At 46.0% G+C, this 19,152-nt stretch overlaps 1 protein-coding gene across 4 annotated transcripts in view; it reads left to right on the top strand.

The window, feature by feature from the left end:
• Positions 1-19,152, top strand: part of NIPAL3 (NIPA like domain containing 3) — a 56,790-nt gene that overhangs the window by 20,948 nt on the left and 16,690 nt on the right. For all 4 annotated transcript variants that reach the window (XM_061393126.1, XM_061393136.1, XM_061393137.1 and 1 more), the window contains 5 exons: positions 4,383-4,451; positions 6,196-6,367; positions 9,069-9,128; positions 14,645-14,790; positions 18,241-18,337. In XM_061393126.1, the coding sequence (XP_061249110.1) occupies positions 4,383-4,451; positions 6,196-6,367; positions 9,069-9,128; positions 14,645-14,790; positions 18,241-18,337 (544 nt within the window). The remainder of the gene's footprint in view (positions 1-4,382; positions 4,452-6,195; positions 6,368-9,068; positions 9,129-14,644; positions 14,791-18,240; positions 18,338-19,152) is intronic.

Raw genomic sequence — 19,152 nt, 5'->3', positions numbered from 1 at the left:
ACTCTGTGCAACCCCATGGACTGCAGCCCACCAGGCTTCTCTGTCCATGGGATTCTCCAGGCAAGAACACTGGAGTGGGCTGCCATTTCCTTCTCCAATGCATGAAAGTAGAAAGTGAAAGTGAAGTCGATCAGTCGTGTCCGACTCTTAGCTACCCCATGGACTGCAGCCCCCAGGCTCCTCCATCCATGGGATTCTCCAGGCAACAGTATTGGAGTGGGATGCCATAAGTCATTAGGGAAATGCAAATCAAAACCACAATTAGATACCATTTCATACTCTTTGGTATGGCTATCATAATTTTTTTTTAAAGAGGAAAATAGCAAGTGTTGGCAATGATGTAGGGAAATTAGAACCCTTGTTTGGTGGGAATGTAGATTGTTGTAACCACTATAGGAAACAACTTGGCAGTTCCTCAAAAGTAAAACATAGAGTTACTATGTGACTGAGCAACCCCATTCCTACTAGAAAAATCCCAAGAAAATTGAAAACACACACACACTTATATATACATATATATATATATACACACACACATATAATGTACACAAACATAACAACAATCATGATAGACAAAAAGTAGAAATAATTCAAATGTAATTGACGAACAGATAAACAAAATGTGGTATATCCATATAGTGGAATATTACTTGGCCATAAGCAGGAATGAAGTGCTGATTTTGTTAGATGAACCCTAAAAACATTATTCTAGGTGAAAGAAGCCAGTCATAAAAGACCACATATGGTAAGGTCCCATTTATGTCCAAAATAGACAAATCCATGGAGACAGCTAGCAGCCTAGTGGTTTCCAGAAAATGAGGGGAGGCGAAATGGGGACTAAATGCTAATGGGTTTGGGATTTCTTTGGGGGGTGATGGAAATGTTCTGGATTTAGTTATCAGTATGGCACAATTCGAGGTTATGTGGCAACTTTGCCTAGAGGTCCAGTGGTTAGGGATGTGGTGCTTTTGCTACTGAGGGCCCAGGTTCAATCCCTGGTCAGGGAACTAATATCCCACAGGCTGTGCAGGGCGGCCAAACAGAAACAGGTTATGTGGCAACTCTGGAAATCAGATGCACCCCACCCCTGCACCCCCCATTTTTGGTTGCTGTTTGTTGTGGTTTGTTATTGTTTGCTTGGTTAGTGATTTTTCTCAACTTTTTTTGGTAAAGTCTATTTTCTGTTGTGTGTGGCTCACCCAAGTCTGTGTTTGTTAGCTTGGTGGTCAGTTTGTGTTTCAGTAGAGTTCCTTGAATGCCTAGAGCAAAAGCAAAACAGGACAAAACTCTCCCAGGCTTTGCAGGCTGGCTCTGCTGGGGCACTGCTCCAAGCTTTACCAGTCTGTTTACAACTCTGTCTGAATTCTTGCTGCTTCTCCTCTGCCTGAAGGCTACCAGAGGTGAAGGCTTAGCATCTTCTCAAGTGTTTTATGGAGCACACATCCAGCCCTGGGTATGTGAATTGTCTTCTTGATTCCTCAGGATCCTTGGGAGCTTTTAAAAGCCCTTCCCAACTCACCTTGTCCCCCTATATCTTCCTTCCTGGCTTCTTCATGCCCAGCCTTTCCCTTCTGTCTGTTGTTCATCCCTGTGCTATCCCTTGCTCCAGGCTGCTGTGTCCAATACTTGTACGTTTAAGTGCTTTTGGCAATAGCATCCTGGAAGCTTCCCACCAACCCTGGAACGCCTCCAAGTCAGGCAAAACAAAGGCAAGCCTTTGTGCCAGATAGGTCAGAATCTGCAGCCACAATTTCTAACAAATAAAGTCCTTATTGCTCCCTCTGTCCTCATGACGACCATGGGTCTGTAGTTTAAGGAATAGTTGGCAGGTGATTTAAAATGCCGCAGTGCTCTCTGCCCATAAAGCAAATGCTTCTTTCTTTACCAGGCCTTCCCCTGCTTGTTATAAGTTTTTAACTAGACTCCAGAGTTGTATAAAAGTTGATTTAGACGGTGTTTACGAGTTCATTCACGGTTTTTCTGGAAGGATGGTTCCCTGGAGTTCTTTTATTCCACTGTTTTCAGTGCCATTACTTGTAACAACATTGTGAATACACTAGAAACAAAACATTTGAAAAGGTCAAAATGCTGGCTTTTATGGTTTTTTAATTTTGTCTCAATAAAAAAGATAGTGACAAGTTAATTTAAGATATTCCGGGTTCATAGAATGGCCTTAAAAGGCTTTTAGAGCCAGACATTAAGATGGGAAGACATTAAAATACCTTCACTGAGCAAAAAAGTGGGAAACCACCCAACAGTAGAGTGATCCATACTCAGATCAATGGAAGATGAAAACCACCCACTTGTAAACATCTGGAATAGAGTCACATCTTGAGTCCCAGCCCAGAACTGCTGGATTGTTAGGCGGCCTTGGTGCACCAGGGAAGCGCATCAGTTAGCTGTCGCTGTATAACCAACAACCTAAGTAGCTAAAAACAACAACCATTTTACTGCTCAAATTCTATGGGTCAAAAATCTGGGCAGGATCCAGAAGAACTGAAATCAAGACTTCAAAGAGATATCGGTGCTCTGTTGTTGATTGCTGCACTATTGGCAGCAGTCAAGATGTGGGAACAACCCAAATGTCCATTGATAAATGAAGAAAGAAAATGTGGTATGTACTGCAATGGAATGTGGGATGTTGTTGTTTAGCTGCTAACTCGTATCTGACTCTTTGCAACTCCATGCGTGGACTGTAGCCCACCAGACTCCTCTGTCCATGGGATTTCTCAGGCAAGAATACTGGAATAGGTTGCCATTTCGTCCTCCAGGGGATCTTCCTGACCCAGGGATCAAACCCACATCTCCTGCATTGGCAGGCAGATTCTTTACTACTGAGTCGCCAGGGAAGCCCACAACGGAATATTACCCAGCCTTAAAAAAAGAAGGAAATCCTGTAGTATGCCACCACATGGGTTAACCTTGAGGACATTATACAAACTGAAGTAAGTGCTAGACTAAATGTGCCTGTTGTCCTTCTACCCTAATTCATTTGTGGAAGTCATAATTCCCAATGTGATGGTGTTTGGAGATGGGGACTTTGGGAGGCAATTACGAGAATGGGGCATCCATAAATGGGATTAGTGCCATTATAAGAGAGACAAGACCAAGTTAGTTCTCTTTCTCTACCATGTGAGGACATAGCAAGAAGGTGTCCATCTGCAAGCCAGGAAAAGGGCTTTCACCAGGAACAGAATCACCCAGCACCTTAATCCTGGACCTCTTAGCCTCCAGACCTGTGAGAAATAGTGGCCACTCAGTCTGTCACATTTGTTACAGCAGCCCAAATTGACTGAGGCAATCAGCCAGTTACAGAAAAACAGATACTGCATGATTCTACTTCTATGGGGTATCTTAAATAGTCAAACTCATAGAATCAGGGGCTTTACAGGTGCTAGTGGTAAAGAACCCACCTGCTAACACAGGAGACATAAGAGAAGGGTTCGATCCCTGGGCAGATCCCCTGGAGGAGGAAATGGCAACCCACTCCAGTATTCTTGCTTGGAGAATCCCACGGACAAAGGAGCCTGACAGGTCACAATCCATGTGGTCGCAAAGAGTCAGACACAACTAAAGTGTCTGAGTACACACATGCATGGGGAGTGCGTTTATAATACCTTAGGTAAAGGACCAGGTTATCATCTTATTTCTATAAAATATATTAACATTTCTATTGGCATCTAAATTTATGGATGGAAAATTTTTTTTACAAAAACCAAAACATTTGCAGTAACTGTCTATGATTTTTTTAATCTTCTTGCATTATTGTTCTTTTCATTTATATTTCCTAATTATTCTATAGTGAATATATATTTGGTTATCACTGTATAAAGTTTTCTTTTAAAAAAATGTCATGCTAACGAATCTGAACCTCATTCTTAAGGTGACATAAATTAGATTTTTATAAATTAAATAATTAAAAGTGTCATCAGCAACTTTGCCAGTTAAAAGAGTCTCACTGAGACCCCTCTGGGAAGAGGAAGACTCCATTGATTAGATGGCGAACATATCCCTGCCTGTGTTTTTCCTGTAAATTCTGACTTCTGTGCCAGCCTATGCCAAGTCAATATAGTAAGGGGACTGGGAGAGCAGACTTAGGCCTTATCAAATCCTTGGGGTCAGTGGGCAGAAGTTGGTGCTTTCTGATAGTGTTCAATTCTAGGCCATATTCTCTAAACTAGCAAGGCAGCCAGATTAAACTCGGGCAGAAAAATTCCAGTAGAGGGTCTGGGGAGGCATGGTTTTGTAATGAAGGTTGTTTTTCTGATTTTGTTTTGGAACAGCAAACAGCTGGGTTCAAACTGTTTGAACAGTTTGTGTTCTGGGTCCCCTTGGCTTAGGCCCAGGTCATTCATGTCTGCTTCTGTGAACTTTCCTTACAGGAAAACTTGATCGGTGCTCTCCTGGCAATTTTCGGGCACCTTGTGGTCAGCATTGCACTGAATCTCCAGGTATGTTTCCATCGCCAGCACTGCCTAGCACAGAGATGTAGCCGGAGTTGGGTCATCCGGGGCAGGCGCGTCTGCCTCCTCCCAGTGGGATGTTGCCCCCCATCCTGGGGTTGGGACAATACCTGGTGGATTGTTCCAGGATTCTCTCTTGGTTCTATGCCCCCACTTCATCCCCCATCACCCCTCAACTATGAGGACAGCGCTCTCTGTTATTTAGAAGTCTCTAGGTGGGGTGGGGAGTGCCCTGGAGCAGCTGCTGTGGACGCCCTGCCCCACATGCCCTCGGCCTAGTTAAGATCCCAGGCAGCTGTGGTTTGGAGTGAGCTCAGAACACCGTGGGAATGACCCCACTGGCTGCAGGTGCAGCTAGACAACCAGCTGCGTGTGTTGGGTGCTGGTGTGGTTGTTAATGCCCCAGGGCAGCCTTCAACCCGTGGGGGTTGGGATTCAATGGATAAACACCCCCAGCCCCCCGTCCTTGGGTTGGATGGTTCTGAGGAGCATTCACAGGGTCTCTTAAAGGGTCCTCAGTGGAATTGAGCCCCAGTTACCTTAAGCACTAACTCACCCTCTAGTGTACCCATCAATGACCTTCTTCCCTAGTCTGTCTCACTTTGCACCTCCCTGATTTTGCTTCCTGGAATCACCTCCCAAATCTGTGCCCTGCTTCCTAGCCCTTGTTTCAAGGACTGCTTCTGGGAAGCCCAGCATAAGACTTGACACCTGAGACCTCCCTGGGGGTCCAGTGGCTAAGCTCCATGCTCCCAATGCAGGGGGCCCGGGTTCAGTCCCTGGTCAGGGAACTAGACCCCACATGTTACAACTAAAGATTCCACATGCCACAACTTAAAAAGAAAGAAAAAAACAGACTGGACGCCGGCAAGCCAGACAAACACAGCACATGACTAATCCTTTCCCTCCATGCTGCCCCAGCTTCAGCGAGCAAGCTGCTCCGCCTCTCTAGAGCGGGCACATGGAAACTCTGCTTCCGCGTGTGCACACGTGTGTGTTTCTGAGGCTGCGTGGTCTCCTGGCTCCTCGTCTGACTCCCTCTCTTCCCTCTGCACACCAGCTCCTCTGCTTCCATTTCTGCTTCTACACAACCCCGCACCGTGATCCAACCCACGTGGCAGACTTGACCCTCTGAGTCAGCATGCCTTTGGGGCTTTCCTTAGTCACTGCCTCAGGGTCTGTGTCCCAAGTTCACATTTCCAGAACTAGGAACACTGTCCCTGCTTGGGCCAAGTGTCCACCCAAGGGAGGGGAAGACCCACTAACACTCACAGTCTGCCCAGCAGCGCTGTGGGCATTTCTCCAAAAAAGAGTGTATCCAGGTGGGCACCCTGAACACGGGGACTTCTGAGCCTTGCAGTTAGAGGGTCAACCCGAGGGCCAGGCTAAAGTGGGGGTCCATAGGTCATGGCTGTCACCCCAGACTGCCCGTTGCCTGTGATGTACATCAGAAATGCACATTTCCAGGCCTTGCCCACACCTCCCCTCTGAGGATGAGGCCCAGACACATGTATTTTTTTAAAGCTTCCTGGAGAATGTAAAGCCTTGCAGCCAGTTTGAGAGCTCTTGTCTCAGTGTTTACTCTTCTCTGAGGGAAGGACTCAGAAAAATCTGACAATCTCCCCCAAGTTATTTTTAAGAGTTGGGGGAGGGGTGTGGATTTAGGATTCGTGTGCTGTAGCATCTTTTCCCCAGAGATCTGGATGAATCGTGTTCTTTCTTGGACTTCTAGAAGTACTGCCACATCCGCCTTGCAGGCTCCAAGGACCCTCGGGCCTATTTCAAGACCAAGACATGGTGGCTGGGCCTGTTCCTGATGCTTCTGGGCGAGCTGGGCGTGTTTGCCTCCTACGCCTTTGCTCCTCTCTCTCTGATCGTGCCCCTCAGCGCTGTCTCTGTGATAGGTAAGACACAGCTCCCGCCCCACCCCTCCCCTGGGACTCGCCCACCTCTGTGATCAGTGTCACCGCCAGGATCAAAGAGACCTGTTCAACAAGCCAGCTTTTGCTTTGCTAATAAAACCTAACACTTACAAAGGGCTTCGTACACAGCAGCCGCTACTCTAAGCACTTACAGATACTGATTCTCCTGGCAGCCTTTTGAGGGAGACACTGTTATTATTCTCATTTTACAGATAAGGAAACTGAGGCACAGAGTGGTGAAGCTGCTTTTCCCAAATCACACAGCTAGTAAGGAGCAGGGCTGGGATGCACACCAGGCTATTTGCCTCCCAAATCTGTTTAAGATTCAGAACGTTCATCAGAGTTGCTTTTTATTTCTACTGCAGAAGGAAGATTAACCTTGACCCGTTCATCCTAACACCATGAAAATAAACTAAGCTTTCATAGAATTCAGATATCTCACACCATGTGAGCCAGCAGAGAAGCCCCTGTAAGAAATGCATATTCACCTTATTCGCTGATCTTTTTACATCCACTGATATAATTTTAAAAACATCATCAACTTTCTCATCTGCCATTTTTTCTGTAATTTTTGTAATCACTGAACCAGTGTTTCAGAATGTTTAAACCATCTAGAAGACAAAGGAGTTTTGATGTTCATGAGGTCACAAATAAAATAGAATTAGAAAAAATTCTTTTTTTGTTAAATAAAAGATTTTAGTAGATTAGTGGACAATAGTTTTTTTGTACATAGGAGCAAGAACAATGAACTTGCTTTGAAATATTTCCTTTCATCTTACTGGCAAGGATTGTAGTGCTGAGAAGCTCTTCCCTGCTCTTAAAGGAGAAAATCATATTTTGAGTCTTAATCCTCCTGGAATTAAGAGGCCCTTCTAAGAGGGCCAGCAGGGATGGTGTATGCCTGGCAATTATAGCCCCTCCTGTACCCAAGGCAGACATCACTAATCAATCATAGCCTTCCTTCCTCGTGAGCCTGGATGGGCCCTCAGAATCCTCAGGGCTTCAGGCAGTCATTACCAATTACCAGGAGTTGGCAAAGGAGTGGAAACTTATTTCCTTTCCCTCATCCTATTTATTGAAAGCCCCTCTTTCTTGACCAGGGTGGGTAAACAGGCAGCCTACAAGATGACCAAGATCTTCAGGCATGCCATGTTCTTACCCACACAATATTGTTTCAAAATATCATTTGAGTGCCTTTCACTGAGGCAAGTTGTCTACCATAGTCATGACTTCTCCCTACTGTCTTACATCTGGCCCACGTTTCACACCTGTGTTGTTGCTTGTCCCAACAGGGTTTTAATAGATTTGTCCTCTGTGCATTGCTGATCTGTCCAAAGGGCTCTCAGAACCTTTATTCACAAAGAGGAATATGTGACTGAATGACAGGTGCTTTAAATACTAGCCTTTAAAGTTTAATAAGGATCAAATAACCAAATTCTTTAAAATAGAGCAAATTATAATGATGAAATTCAGGGATCAGCCCTTGGAAATTACAGAGATCTTAGAGCTTCTTAGTCACCCAGAAAAAAATAACATTAAAAATAAATAAATATTAAAATAATAACCACCATTTGTTGGTTACCTATTACATATTAGTCACTGTTCCAGATGCTTTAATAATAATAATAGCTCAGTTATTGATCACAAACTGTGTGATAAATAATTTGCATGTGTTATCTCATTTAATTGACCCTATAACTCTGTGTGCTCAGTTGCTTAGTTGTGTCCAACTCTTTTGCAACCCCATGGGCTCTAGCTTGCCAGGCTCCTCTGTCCATGGAATTTTTCCAGGCAAGAATACTGGAGTGGGTTGTCATTTCCTTCTCCAGGGAGAAGTAGGTATTTTCAGTGATGTGCTGATAAACGAACTTGAGAGAGAGAAAATGAAAGAAGAGAGAATGTGAAAGGAGGTAGGGAAAGGACAGAACAGTAAGAAAGAAAAGGAAGACCTGATTTGTAGTATTTCTGGTATAAATACTCACACTGTGGCTGATTCCGAGCTACTCGTGGTTTCCTGACTACTAACGCTCAGCCCGCTGGTGCAGGCTGAATCAGGAAAGGAATTCTCAGGTGAAGTGACCAACCCAGAAAACGCAGCCAGAAGAGGCAGACCTGAGACAGTAATCCAGGGCTATTCACAATCAATGCCAGCCTCCTCTTTTAGGACAGTCATGAGGACGTTTGAACGCATCTGTAAGCTTGCAAGAGTCAGGAAGAGAAAAGAACCAGGGGGAAACATCAGAGGTGGACATTGCCGTGAAGGACCAGGACCCCTGGCCTCCAGCAGTCCTAGATTTGAGCCTTTCCTTGCCAGCTGCATGGTCTTAAGGGATTCCTTTCCCTCTCTCAGCCTCCGTGTCCCCATGTTTCACATGGAATCATAATAGTGCCCACCCCAAAGAGTGAATGTGCCAGAAAGAACTTGTGTGAGTTGCTGGTCATACAGCAAATAGTCAAACCCTGGTGCTCCTGGCCTTGTAGGAAATCCTCAGGGAGGCTCAGAGAGGAGCCTCTGTTTTGAAGATGGACATTATAAGGGACTGAGCTCTTGGGGGCGTGAGTGAGAGCTTAGGAAGTACCAAGCTCCAGTGCAAATGAGCCAACCCAGAGGGCGTGGGTGAAGGGACTCGCATTTGACTGACGGGAGCTTCAGTTCTCTTCTTCTGCTATTTTTTCCTTACAGCCAGCGCCATCATAGGGATCATATTCATCAAAGAAAAATGGAAACCTAAAGACTTCCTGAGTAAGTTCATTGGTTTGAGCCCATGTTCATAGTTTTATTCTTGTGTCTTTTTTCACTATAAATCCAGCTCCTCCCAATCTAGAGATCATCTGTCTCCTTCTCCTCCATGTGGTTCTATATCCCACCCTCAGCAGGCTACTGAGGGCTGGGTTTTTTAATCAGTGATTCCCAAACCTGGCTATCCATCAGAACCATCTGTGAAACTTTTTAAAATGGGCTTTCATTCATTGCATATAATCAGTATTTATTGAACATCTATTGGGATTTTAGTAGGCCCGGTAAAAGGCTCCCTCTTTCCCTGAGTTTTAAAGCAATGGGAACTAAACAAGGAAGCCAAACAGGAGATCAGAAGTTATGCCTTATTACTAACGAAAGTTAGGTTAGAACATGCAGCCGCATGAACTTGTTTACATTCTCCTCCAGTATGCCCCAGCCCCCACCTAGACCTTAGGCCATCCTCCCAAGGAAATATTTAGGTTTACAGAATGGAACACTTATCCAGAATTACTGCCGTACATTCATATCTTGTGGCAGAGAAGGGAGAAAAAAGAACAAAACCCGAGTGTTTAAATTCTTTTCATAGATTATCTGCATTCAGTTGAGAAATGTGGACCAATGGGGCAAGAAGCAGAAGTGTGTGTCCATTGGAGGCCCCTCCGCACAGAAACCCAAGGGGTGGGGAAGAAGTTACCTACTAAGTTCCACTCTCTGCCGTGGGTGCTGAGGATATAGCAGTAGGAGAGATGGAGCTTACAATCTAATGTATGTGTTATATATATGTGTGTGCGTGCAGACATGCTGAGTCGCAGTCGTGTCCAACTCTTGGACCCTATGGACTGTAGCCCGCCAGGCTCCTCAGTCCATGGGGTTCTCCAAGGAAGAATACTGGAGTGGGTTGCCATACCCTTCTTCTTCCCAGCCCTGGGATCAAACCTGAGGCTCCTGCGTTGCAAACAATTCTTTACCACTGAGTCAACTGGAAAAGCCCTATATATATATATCTGTATACATCTGTATACATGTTTATATATAATAAACAAGTGAACTATATGACTAAATCAACAAGATAATTCTGGATCTTAGTGAGTGCTTCAGAGAAAACAATGCTTTTTGGTGGGGCACTGGGAACATGGGGATACTTTTCCTAGACTGGTCAGGGATAGATTCTCTGAAGAGGTGGGGCCCAGACCCAAGTAATACTGAAGAGACTACCATTGCCAAGGTCTGTGGGCAAAGTGTTCCATGCAGAGGAAGCAGCAGGTGCAAAGGCCCTGAGGCTGGGATAAGTTTGGCGTATCTGGTATCAGTAAGGCCAGCACAGCTGTAAGGTGATGAGTACAGGAGGAAGGAGGACATGAGAGCAAGGACACATGAGGACTGGATGATGGAGGACCTTACAAGCCATGCTAGGAAGTGACATAATGGTGGGTCCAGGCTGTATTCCCGGAGACTTTGAATCTGGGCTGAGGGCCCTAGGCATTTGCATTCTTACAAAGCTCCCCAGGATGAAGTATATTTGTCTGCAACTTGCTTTGGAATATATCTGAAAATAACCTGGCTTGAAGAATGAGTGGAGGGATGAAGAAAATGCATCAATAGCCGATAGAGCAAGTATAAGAAAATGTCAATTTAGAATCTTGCTGTGGGACTATGAGTGCTTTCTATACAACTCTTTCAACTTTTCCGTGTGTCTGAAAGTTTCCAAATACAAAACGTCAGGGAGAGGAAACTCCCAAGATGCTGCAGACATACAGCCAGGTTTGAGAACCACTGTTCTGAATCATTGGTGACGAGTAAGAGCAAGACTGGAAGAGGAGGTGGAAAAAGAAAAGAATCTAACTCTGGAAAAAGCAGAACTACTGTTCAGCAAGTCTAGTCAAGGCTATGGTTTTTCCAGTAGTCATGTATGGATGTGAGAGTTGGACTATAAAGAAAGCTGAGTCCTGAAGAACTGATGCTTTTGAACTGTGGTGTTGGAAAAGACTCTTGAGAATCCCTTGGACTGCAAGGAGATCCAACCAGTCCATCCTAAAGGAAATCAGTCCTGAATATTCAATGGAAGGACTGATGTTGAAGCTGAAACTCCAATACTTTGGCCACCTGATGTGAAGAACTGACTCACTGGAAAAGACCTTGATGCTGGGAAAGATTGAAGGCTGGAGCAGAAGGGGATGACAGAGGATGAGATGGTTGGATGGCATCACCGACTCAATGGACATGAGTCTGAGTAAACTCCGTCAGTTGGTGATGGACAGGGAAGCCTGGTATGCTGAAGTCCATGGGGTCGCAAAGAGTCAGACACAATTGAGCGACTGAACTGAGCTGAACTGAACTGTTCAGCAAATAAACCACGCTGCAAAGACTCAGAATGATTTGTAGTAATTCTGAGAAGGAGAGGGGTGGGGCTGGGCTGATTCAGAGACCAGTGTAAAGGTTTGTGTCCCTTCCAGGGTCAGTCTAGGTGGTCCTGGAATGAGCAGCACACCCTATGTGAATTGGAAAAAGATGCCCCTCTGGCCATCTGTAGTTCTGTGGGCACCTGCCTTGGTGAGCAGAGCTTGGGCTAGATTTTAGCCCTCCTCGCTGCCATTGTGCAGTGAGCAACCTGCACAGTTGTGTGTGGCCACCCTGCTTAAAGTTCCATGAAATTCAGCAAACATTCACCCAGTGCTAGTCCTTTGCTGGACAATGCAGGCATATTGATGAGTGAGACCTGTCCCTGCCTGCAGAGAACTTAAAGAAATAGGCTTGCACAGAACTTACCCTGTTGAGTTTAACCATGGCTGCTTCATTTGCTGAGCAATTTAATAACTAGTTTTTTTTTTAACACCTTTTGAGGCCTAGAATGAAAATCAGTTCAGTTCAGTCACTCAGTCATGTCCGACTCTTTGCGACCGCATGAATCACAGCACACCGGGCCTCCCTGTCCATCACCAACTCCCAGAGTTCACTCAAACTCATGTCCATCAAGTCGGTGATGCCATCTATCCGTCTCATCCTCTGTCATCCCCTTCTCCTGCCCCCAATCCCTCTCAGCATCAGAGTCTTTTCCAATGAGTCAACTCTTCACATGAGGTGGCCAAAGTATTGGAGTTTCAGCTTTAGCATCAGTCCTTCCAATGAACACCCAGGACTGATCTCCTTTAGGATGGACTGGTTGGATCTCCTTGCAGTCCAAGGGATTCTCAAGAGTCTTCTCCAACACCACAGTTCAAAAGCATCAATTCTTTGGTGCTCAGCTTTCTTCAAAGTCCAAATCTCACATCCATACATGACCACTGGAAAAACCATAGCCTTGAGTAGACAGACCTTTGTTGGCAAAGTAATATCTCTGCTTTTTAATATGCTATCTAGGTTGGTCATAACTTTCCTTCCAAGGAGTAAGCATTGAAAATAAAGGACATTTAATGTGGTATCACATTTCCTAGATACGGTAGAATGGAACTGCTGCTGCTGCTGCTAAGTCGCTTCAGTCATGTCCAACTCTGTGCGACCCCATAGACAGCAGCCCACCAGGCTCCCCCGTCCCTGGGGTTCTCCAGGCAAGAACACTGGAGTGGGTTGCCATTTCCTTCTCCAATGCATGAAAGTGAAAAGTGAAAAGTGAAAGTGAAGTCGCTCAGTCGTGCCCGACTCTTCACGACCCCATGGACTGCAGCCTACCAGGCTCCTCCGTCCATGGGATTTTCCAGGCAAGAGTACTGGAGTGGGGTGCCATCACCTCTTCCGGGTAGAATGGAACAGGTATAGTTATTTCTATCACAGGAAAATCCAGAGGCCTGTGGTCACCATATGTGCAGCTCAAAAGTCATAGCCCTTTTCAGCTTGCCTGGAGCTGGGCTCCCTCAACCTCAAAAGCTTTTCAGCAACCCCACAGGGTTCAGCCAGAGTGTGACAGGACCCTGGGGAAGAGTCAGGAGACTCTGGACCTTCACCCAGGAGCATGCCCCCTGGGCCACCAACAGTCTCTGACAAGTCTGCGGAGTAGTGCTGATGTACTTAGATAGTTCCCTGGGAGTAGTTCAAACAGCCAACTGGGAGAGGATTAGACAGTTTTTTTAAAATTGTCTGTGTTCATGCAAGATTGTGTTTGTGAGAATCTTCTGTATCTCGGCCTGTGGTGGTAGTTCCTTCAGTCTCACTGCTGTATGTTGGTCTGCGTGTGAATAGGACACAATTTATCATTTCTACTGTTGATGGCATTTAAGCAGTCTCCAGTCTTGCATTATAATAAATCATGTTGCCATGAAAATTTCTGTGCCTGTCATTTGGAAAACATAGGCTCTGAAGGCTTGCTTTTGACGGTTATATATATATATATATTTTTTTTTTTTTTAAATCTCGCCCATCTAGCTTTAGAATGTTCCTTATAAAATACACGTTAAACCAGAGCACAATACCAAAACAACTAGAATGAAGAAGAAAAAATATGCAGTTTTACTCATACTGTACTGGTGGGAGTGGAAGTTGGGGTACAGCTACTTTGGAAAACCATGACAATACCTACTAAACTGAACATCTGCATGTCCTGGGACCCAGGAATTCCGCTCCTAGTTTTATGCCCAACAGAAGTACATGTATTTGTTTTCCAAATGCCATGCACAGGAACATCATAGCAACATGATTTGTTATAACACAAGACTGGAGACTACTTAAATGCCCATCAACAGTAAAAATGATAAATTGTGTCCTATTCACACGTGGGCCACCATGCAGCAGTGAGAATGAAGAAACTATCACCACAGGCCAGGATACAGATGAACCTCACAAACATAATCTTGCAAGAACACAGGCACGAGAAAACACAGTGTATGATTCCATCGATATAAAGTGCAAACCCAGGCAAACGATCAGTGCCGGCAGAAGTCAAAGTGTCACCCTGGGGTGGAGTCTACTGACGGGAAGGGGACACAAAGTGAGGATTTGGGGGTCCTGCTAACATTCCTTTTATCCACCTGGGTGCTGGTGACATGGTGAGTTCACTTTGTAAAAATTCATCCAGCACTTTTTGTTATGCATGCTCTACCTCGTTAAAATTTTTTTTCATGTTAAATGTTATTTTTTTAAATGACATTCATGGAGATATCAGGGAAGGCAATGGCACCCCACTCCAGTACTCTTGCCTGGAAAATCCCATGGACAGAGAAGCCTGGTGGGCTGCAGTCCATGAGGTCACTAAGAGTTGAACACGACTGAGAGACTTCACTTTCACTTTTCACTTTCATGCATTGGAGAAGGAAATGGCAATCCACTCCAGTGTTCTTGCCTGGAGAATCCCAGGGACGGGGGAGCCTGGTGGGCTGCCGTCTATGGGGTCACACAGAGTCGGACACGACTGAAGCAACTTAGCAGCAGCAGCAGCAGCAGCATGGAGATATTCTCTCTTTTTTTTTTTTTTTAAGTAAAGAAAAACCGAAAATTCAGAGAACAGCAGGTCCTCATGTGTTGCCCCAGAGGCACGTGCTGGCCTGGCCAATGGCTGCAGTGAGCCATGCGACACCTCCTTCTCCCTGCAGGGCGCTACATCTTATCCTTCGTTGGCTGCGGTCTGGCCATCGTGGGTACCTACTTGCTGGTGACATTCGGACCCAACAGTCATGAGAAGATGACAGGCGATAACATCATCAGGCACCTCGTGAGCTGGCCTTTTCTCCTGTACATGGTACGAGAAATTCCGGTCCTTCCACCTGAGGTGGTGGGTGTGGGGATGGAGTCCTAGAAACCGAAAACCTGAATTCCCAGCAAGACGGGGTTCACGGGCATCATGCAGTATTTCACAGCACTGAACACCATGCTCGCGGGAGTATGTCGTTCCCGGTCAAGTGTTTTCTTTTTTCCCCACTGTGTCCTGAGTAATGTCTAAAACTGCATGTATAATATGACAACTTGATTTTTTAGAGGTATTTGTAGGTCTGTACCATATCTGTAAAATAATGGACAGAAAAACCAAAACTCCATGAGTAGTTGTCTCTGGGAGATGGAATTATGCTTGTGTTTTTTATTTTGTCTTTGTCTTTACATATCGCTACATTGAGCGTTTAAAACAGTTAAGGTAAGAAAAAAAAGTTAAAATTGTAAGCAGTTATTTCTCTTTGGCCAGTATCACACAGCTGATAGAAGCTGATAGAAAAATGAGAGACAATGGGAACTTTATTTCCTAAACCCCCAACTGGAGCTCAGTCCTCTGCTCGTTACATCCTGGTTGGGTCTATGAGTAGACTAAACAAGGACATTCAAGGTATTTGATAAAGCTACTGGTATATTCCTGCTCCATGCATGGCACCATGTTAAATGTTTTTTAGTATATTATCTGTCACCAAAAATAATCAATAAACCAAGAGTTTTATGTGAGCTAGACTATGGACCATAGCCCTGGAGACAGCCTCTCAGGTCACACTGAGGATCTGCTCTGGGGAAGCCTGGTTTTCAGCACAATTTTGTATCTTGTCAGGTCAAAGAACATTAAACAAGTCAAAGATGTGCTCTTTCAAGTTAAAAAAACAGATCAGCAAACAGCAAGTCCGTCTGTCCATGGTACCTGGGGAGGGAATCTTATCATCGAAGGGGTAGCAGAAAAGAAGGCATTTAATTTTTTTTAACATGAACATTCTTTACTTCTAGTCAGTGTTCCCTTTTCTTTCATAATTAAAGCAGACATACGATGCGTGTAACAAGCTGTTTTAGTTAGCATAAAATTTTGAGTTAAACCGTGTATAAACCAGAACGACTTCCCCAGACCTCAGGATGTGAAAATGTGTTTCATCACCTCTCAGATTCCCTCAACAGTCCTATAACATAGGCGTTCTTCTCTCCATTTTATGGACTAGAAAACTGGATCTCAGGGTTAGGAGGTTTCCCAGAGTCCCCTGAGGGCAGAGCTGGGCCCGAAGCCTGCCTGCCTGGCCTTGCGTGTCACCACAGCCTGCTGACCACGGCATTCACTGGTGTTGCCTCAGCTGCCTGGGCCTGCTTCAGAGGCCCCAAGCGTCCTTTCCCCTCAGATTTCCCACAAATCAGAGGACTTAATGTTTCTGCAAGGTTGGGGCTGTGTTATCTCCAGACCGCCACCGGCCCCAGCGTTGACCCGGTGGGCCTAGAAAAGTGTCTGCCTGGCAGAGCCAGACACCCACCTTTTCAGGAAACGCTTGACCTCAGAACACAGACTTTTCTTTACAGAGTCCTGAGCTCGAGTCCATTCCTTACTGTGTAGCCATTACCAAGGCCCTTGGCCACGTGTTCTGCCTCCTTCTCTGTAAATCAGCGGATCCCTGGACCCGCAGTGGTTGTCGGGAGAGACACAGATGGTGTGGGAACCACCTGGCCCGTGACTAATGCTCAGTGACCCATTCAGTTTATCTTCCTCCATCATGACTGTGAGGCAGCTGGAGGAATTTGGCCAAATCAAATTCAATAAATGAGTATCTGCTCTGTGGCAGACACTGTGGATATAAAAACTAAATGAGACATACTCACAGAACTCGTGGTCTATCAGGAGGCAGCAGCGCATACACAGTCAGCTCGCACTAGGATGCCAAGTGCTCTCCCGGAATGCATTCAAGCATCATGAAAATGGTGGGGAAACTGGCCCCACCCCTACCCCCAGCCAGAATCCACACCCGTCAGTTGGAAGTACTGAGGAATAACTGTGCATCTGCTTGATGGTGTATTTTGCAACAATGAAAGATAATTATGACAACTTCATAAAACATGAAAATTGTTTATGTAACTAAAAATGGCCCAGCACAAAATTGGGTTTGGACGGTGATGACAAGTAGATAAAACAGGTATTCACTGTGACAAAGACAGGAGGACACAGGAAAATGAAAGCTGCTGTGTTTTGTGGTCTCATAATTATGAGGAATTTTAAAAAATGGTTTTCTTCTTACAATGCCGATTAATATTTCCGTATTGGTTTTTATGGTAAACAAACTCCGGTGGGAGGTCAAGGCAGGCAAATGGAGCTGAGCTGTTGTTTTAGTTTTGCTAAACTAAAGCCCAGTGACGCTGGGCTTGCTTCACTCCCTGGAAGAGTATTGCCAGTGTCTGGACCTTTTTAAGGAGTAGAAAGGATAAGTTGTTGCTGCAAGGGCGGGGAACTTCTCAAACTTTAGAGTTCTCTAATTTTACATTTTCTGGTAGGATTCTTTGCTTGTAGCCCACGAGGCTCCTCTGTCCATGGAGTTCTCCAGGCAAGAATACAGGAGTGGGTAGCCATTCCCTTCTCCAGGGAATCTTCCAGACCCAGGGACTGAACGTGGGGAGCATCTTCTGAACACAAGACACAGGGCTGCAGGCAGCATAGCCTAGTGGGAAAGCTCATGTGTCCTGGAGCCAAACCGTCCGGGTTCGAACCCCATTTGCTAGCTTGGGATTGCAGTAGTATCTGCTTCCTAGAATTATGGCACTGATTTAACGAGTTGAGTGAGTAAAGATAACATGCTTAGAAGACAGCCAGGCAGGTTCATGAGCTCGTTAAGCATAGGCTGTGATCACGGCCCTGTGAGTTAGGAATTATTGTCATTATCCCCATTTCACAGAGGCGGTAACTGAGGTTCAGAGAACTTAAGTGGCCTGCCCAAGGTCACCCGGCTAGTTTAGAAGGAGGTCCAAGCTCAGAACCGGGCGTCCCTGACTCCAGATGTCCTCTCCTTCCACCTCTGCCAAGCGGCACACAGTAGTGGCCTGGTTAGCGAGCGACTGGTATATATAGACCTACGTGCTTTACCGAAGAGCTCGTCTCAGCAGACAAGCGTCTCCCTCTGTGACCGGCTCCCCAGTTTCAGTGGGCGTTACCATGGAGCAGTGAAGGGGGTCACCAGCCCAGCCTGGTGAGCCTTGACCATCCAGGACAAGGTGGACGTGAGGCTGGCACAGCACCCTCAGAGCCCCCCGACGAGGTGGACTCCCCCGCAGGGTGGGGTTAGAGGGACTCAGCGTGCCCTGCTTCCCTGCAGGCTGTGTAGCAGGGGTCTGGGAAATGTTTCAATTCTCTTTCCACACGGAGGGCCTGCAGCTGGTGCGGTCCGCAGCATAAGCTCCAGCCCAGCCCACCAGGGTCTCCTGGTCTTGCCCGTCGCCCCCCGCTGACCTCCCCTCTTGCTGTTCTCCGCAGCTCGTGGAGATCATTCTCTTCTGCCTGCTGCTGTACTTCTACAAGGAGAGGAACGCCAATAACATCGTGGTGATTCTCCTCTTGGTGGCCTTACTCGGTAAGTGAGGGTCCGGGTGGTTGAGTTTTGCCACTTCCCTGGTGGCTCAGACGGTAAAGCATCTGCCTACAATGCGGGAGACCCGGGTTCGATCCCTGGGTCAGGAAGAGCCTTTGAAGAAGGAAATGGCAACCCACTCCAGTACTCTTGCCTGGAAAATCCCATGGACGGCGGAGCCTGGTAGGCTACAGTCCATGGGGTCGAAAAGATTCGGACACGACTAAACCACTTCACTTTCTTTTCTTTTTCTTTAAGTAGCACCAAAAGGAAATAATGGGTTTTGTTTACTGAGCTGCGGGCCGCTGGACCCAGGAGCTGCTGGAGGCCGGCTCAGGCTGGTCCCTCTGCATCAGAGGCTACCAGGGCTGGGTTCCTGCTAACCGGACACAGACCTTGTTAGTTTCTTTTTTTTTTTTTTTAATTGGAGGATAATTGCTTTACAATATTGTGTTGGTGTCTGCCATGCATCAGCATGTATCAGCCATAGGTATACATCTGTCCCCTCCCTCTAGAACCTCCATTCCACCCCTCTAGGTGGTCACAGAGCCCTAGTTTGAGTTCCCTGAGTCATATAGCAAATTCCCACTGGCTATCTATGGGCCTTGTCAGTTTCTTCGTTAGGGTTAGGGTTGGGGTTCAGTGTTCGGTGTTCTTGCTCAAATACCGAGTCTCCTAAGTGCCAGGAGAGGTGCTGCAAACTAGCTAGAGCAGTAAGCCAGACAGACCCCCCTCCGCTCAGGCTGCTGTTATTCTAAAGGGAGGAGAATGACAGTAAGTGAGCTGACAAATGTATAAACAGTGTTAAGTTTGAGCAG

This window comes from Bos javanicus, chromosome 2, assembly GCF_032452875.1.
Source record: "Bos javanicus breed banteng chromosome 2, ARS-OSU_banteng_1.0, whole genome shotgun sequence".
Lineage (NCBI taxonomy): Eukaryota > Metazoa > Chordata > Mammalia > Artiodactyla > Bovidae > Bos > Bos javanicus.
Note: the sequence above shows the minus strand (reverse complement) of the source record. Positions and strands in the feature narration are given on the sequence as shown.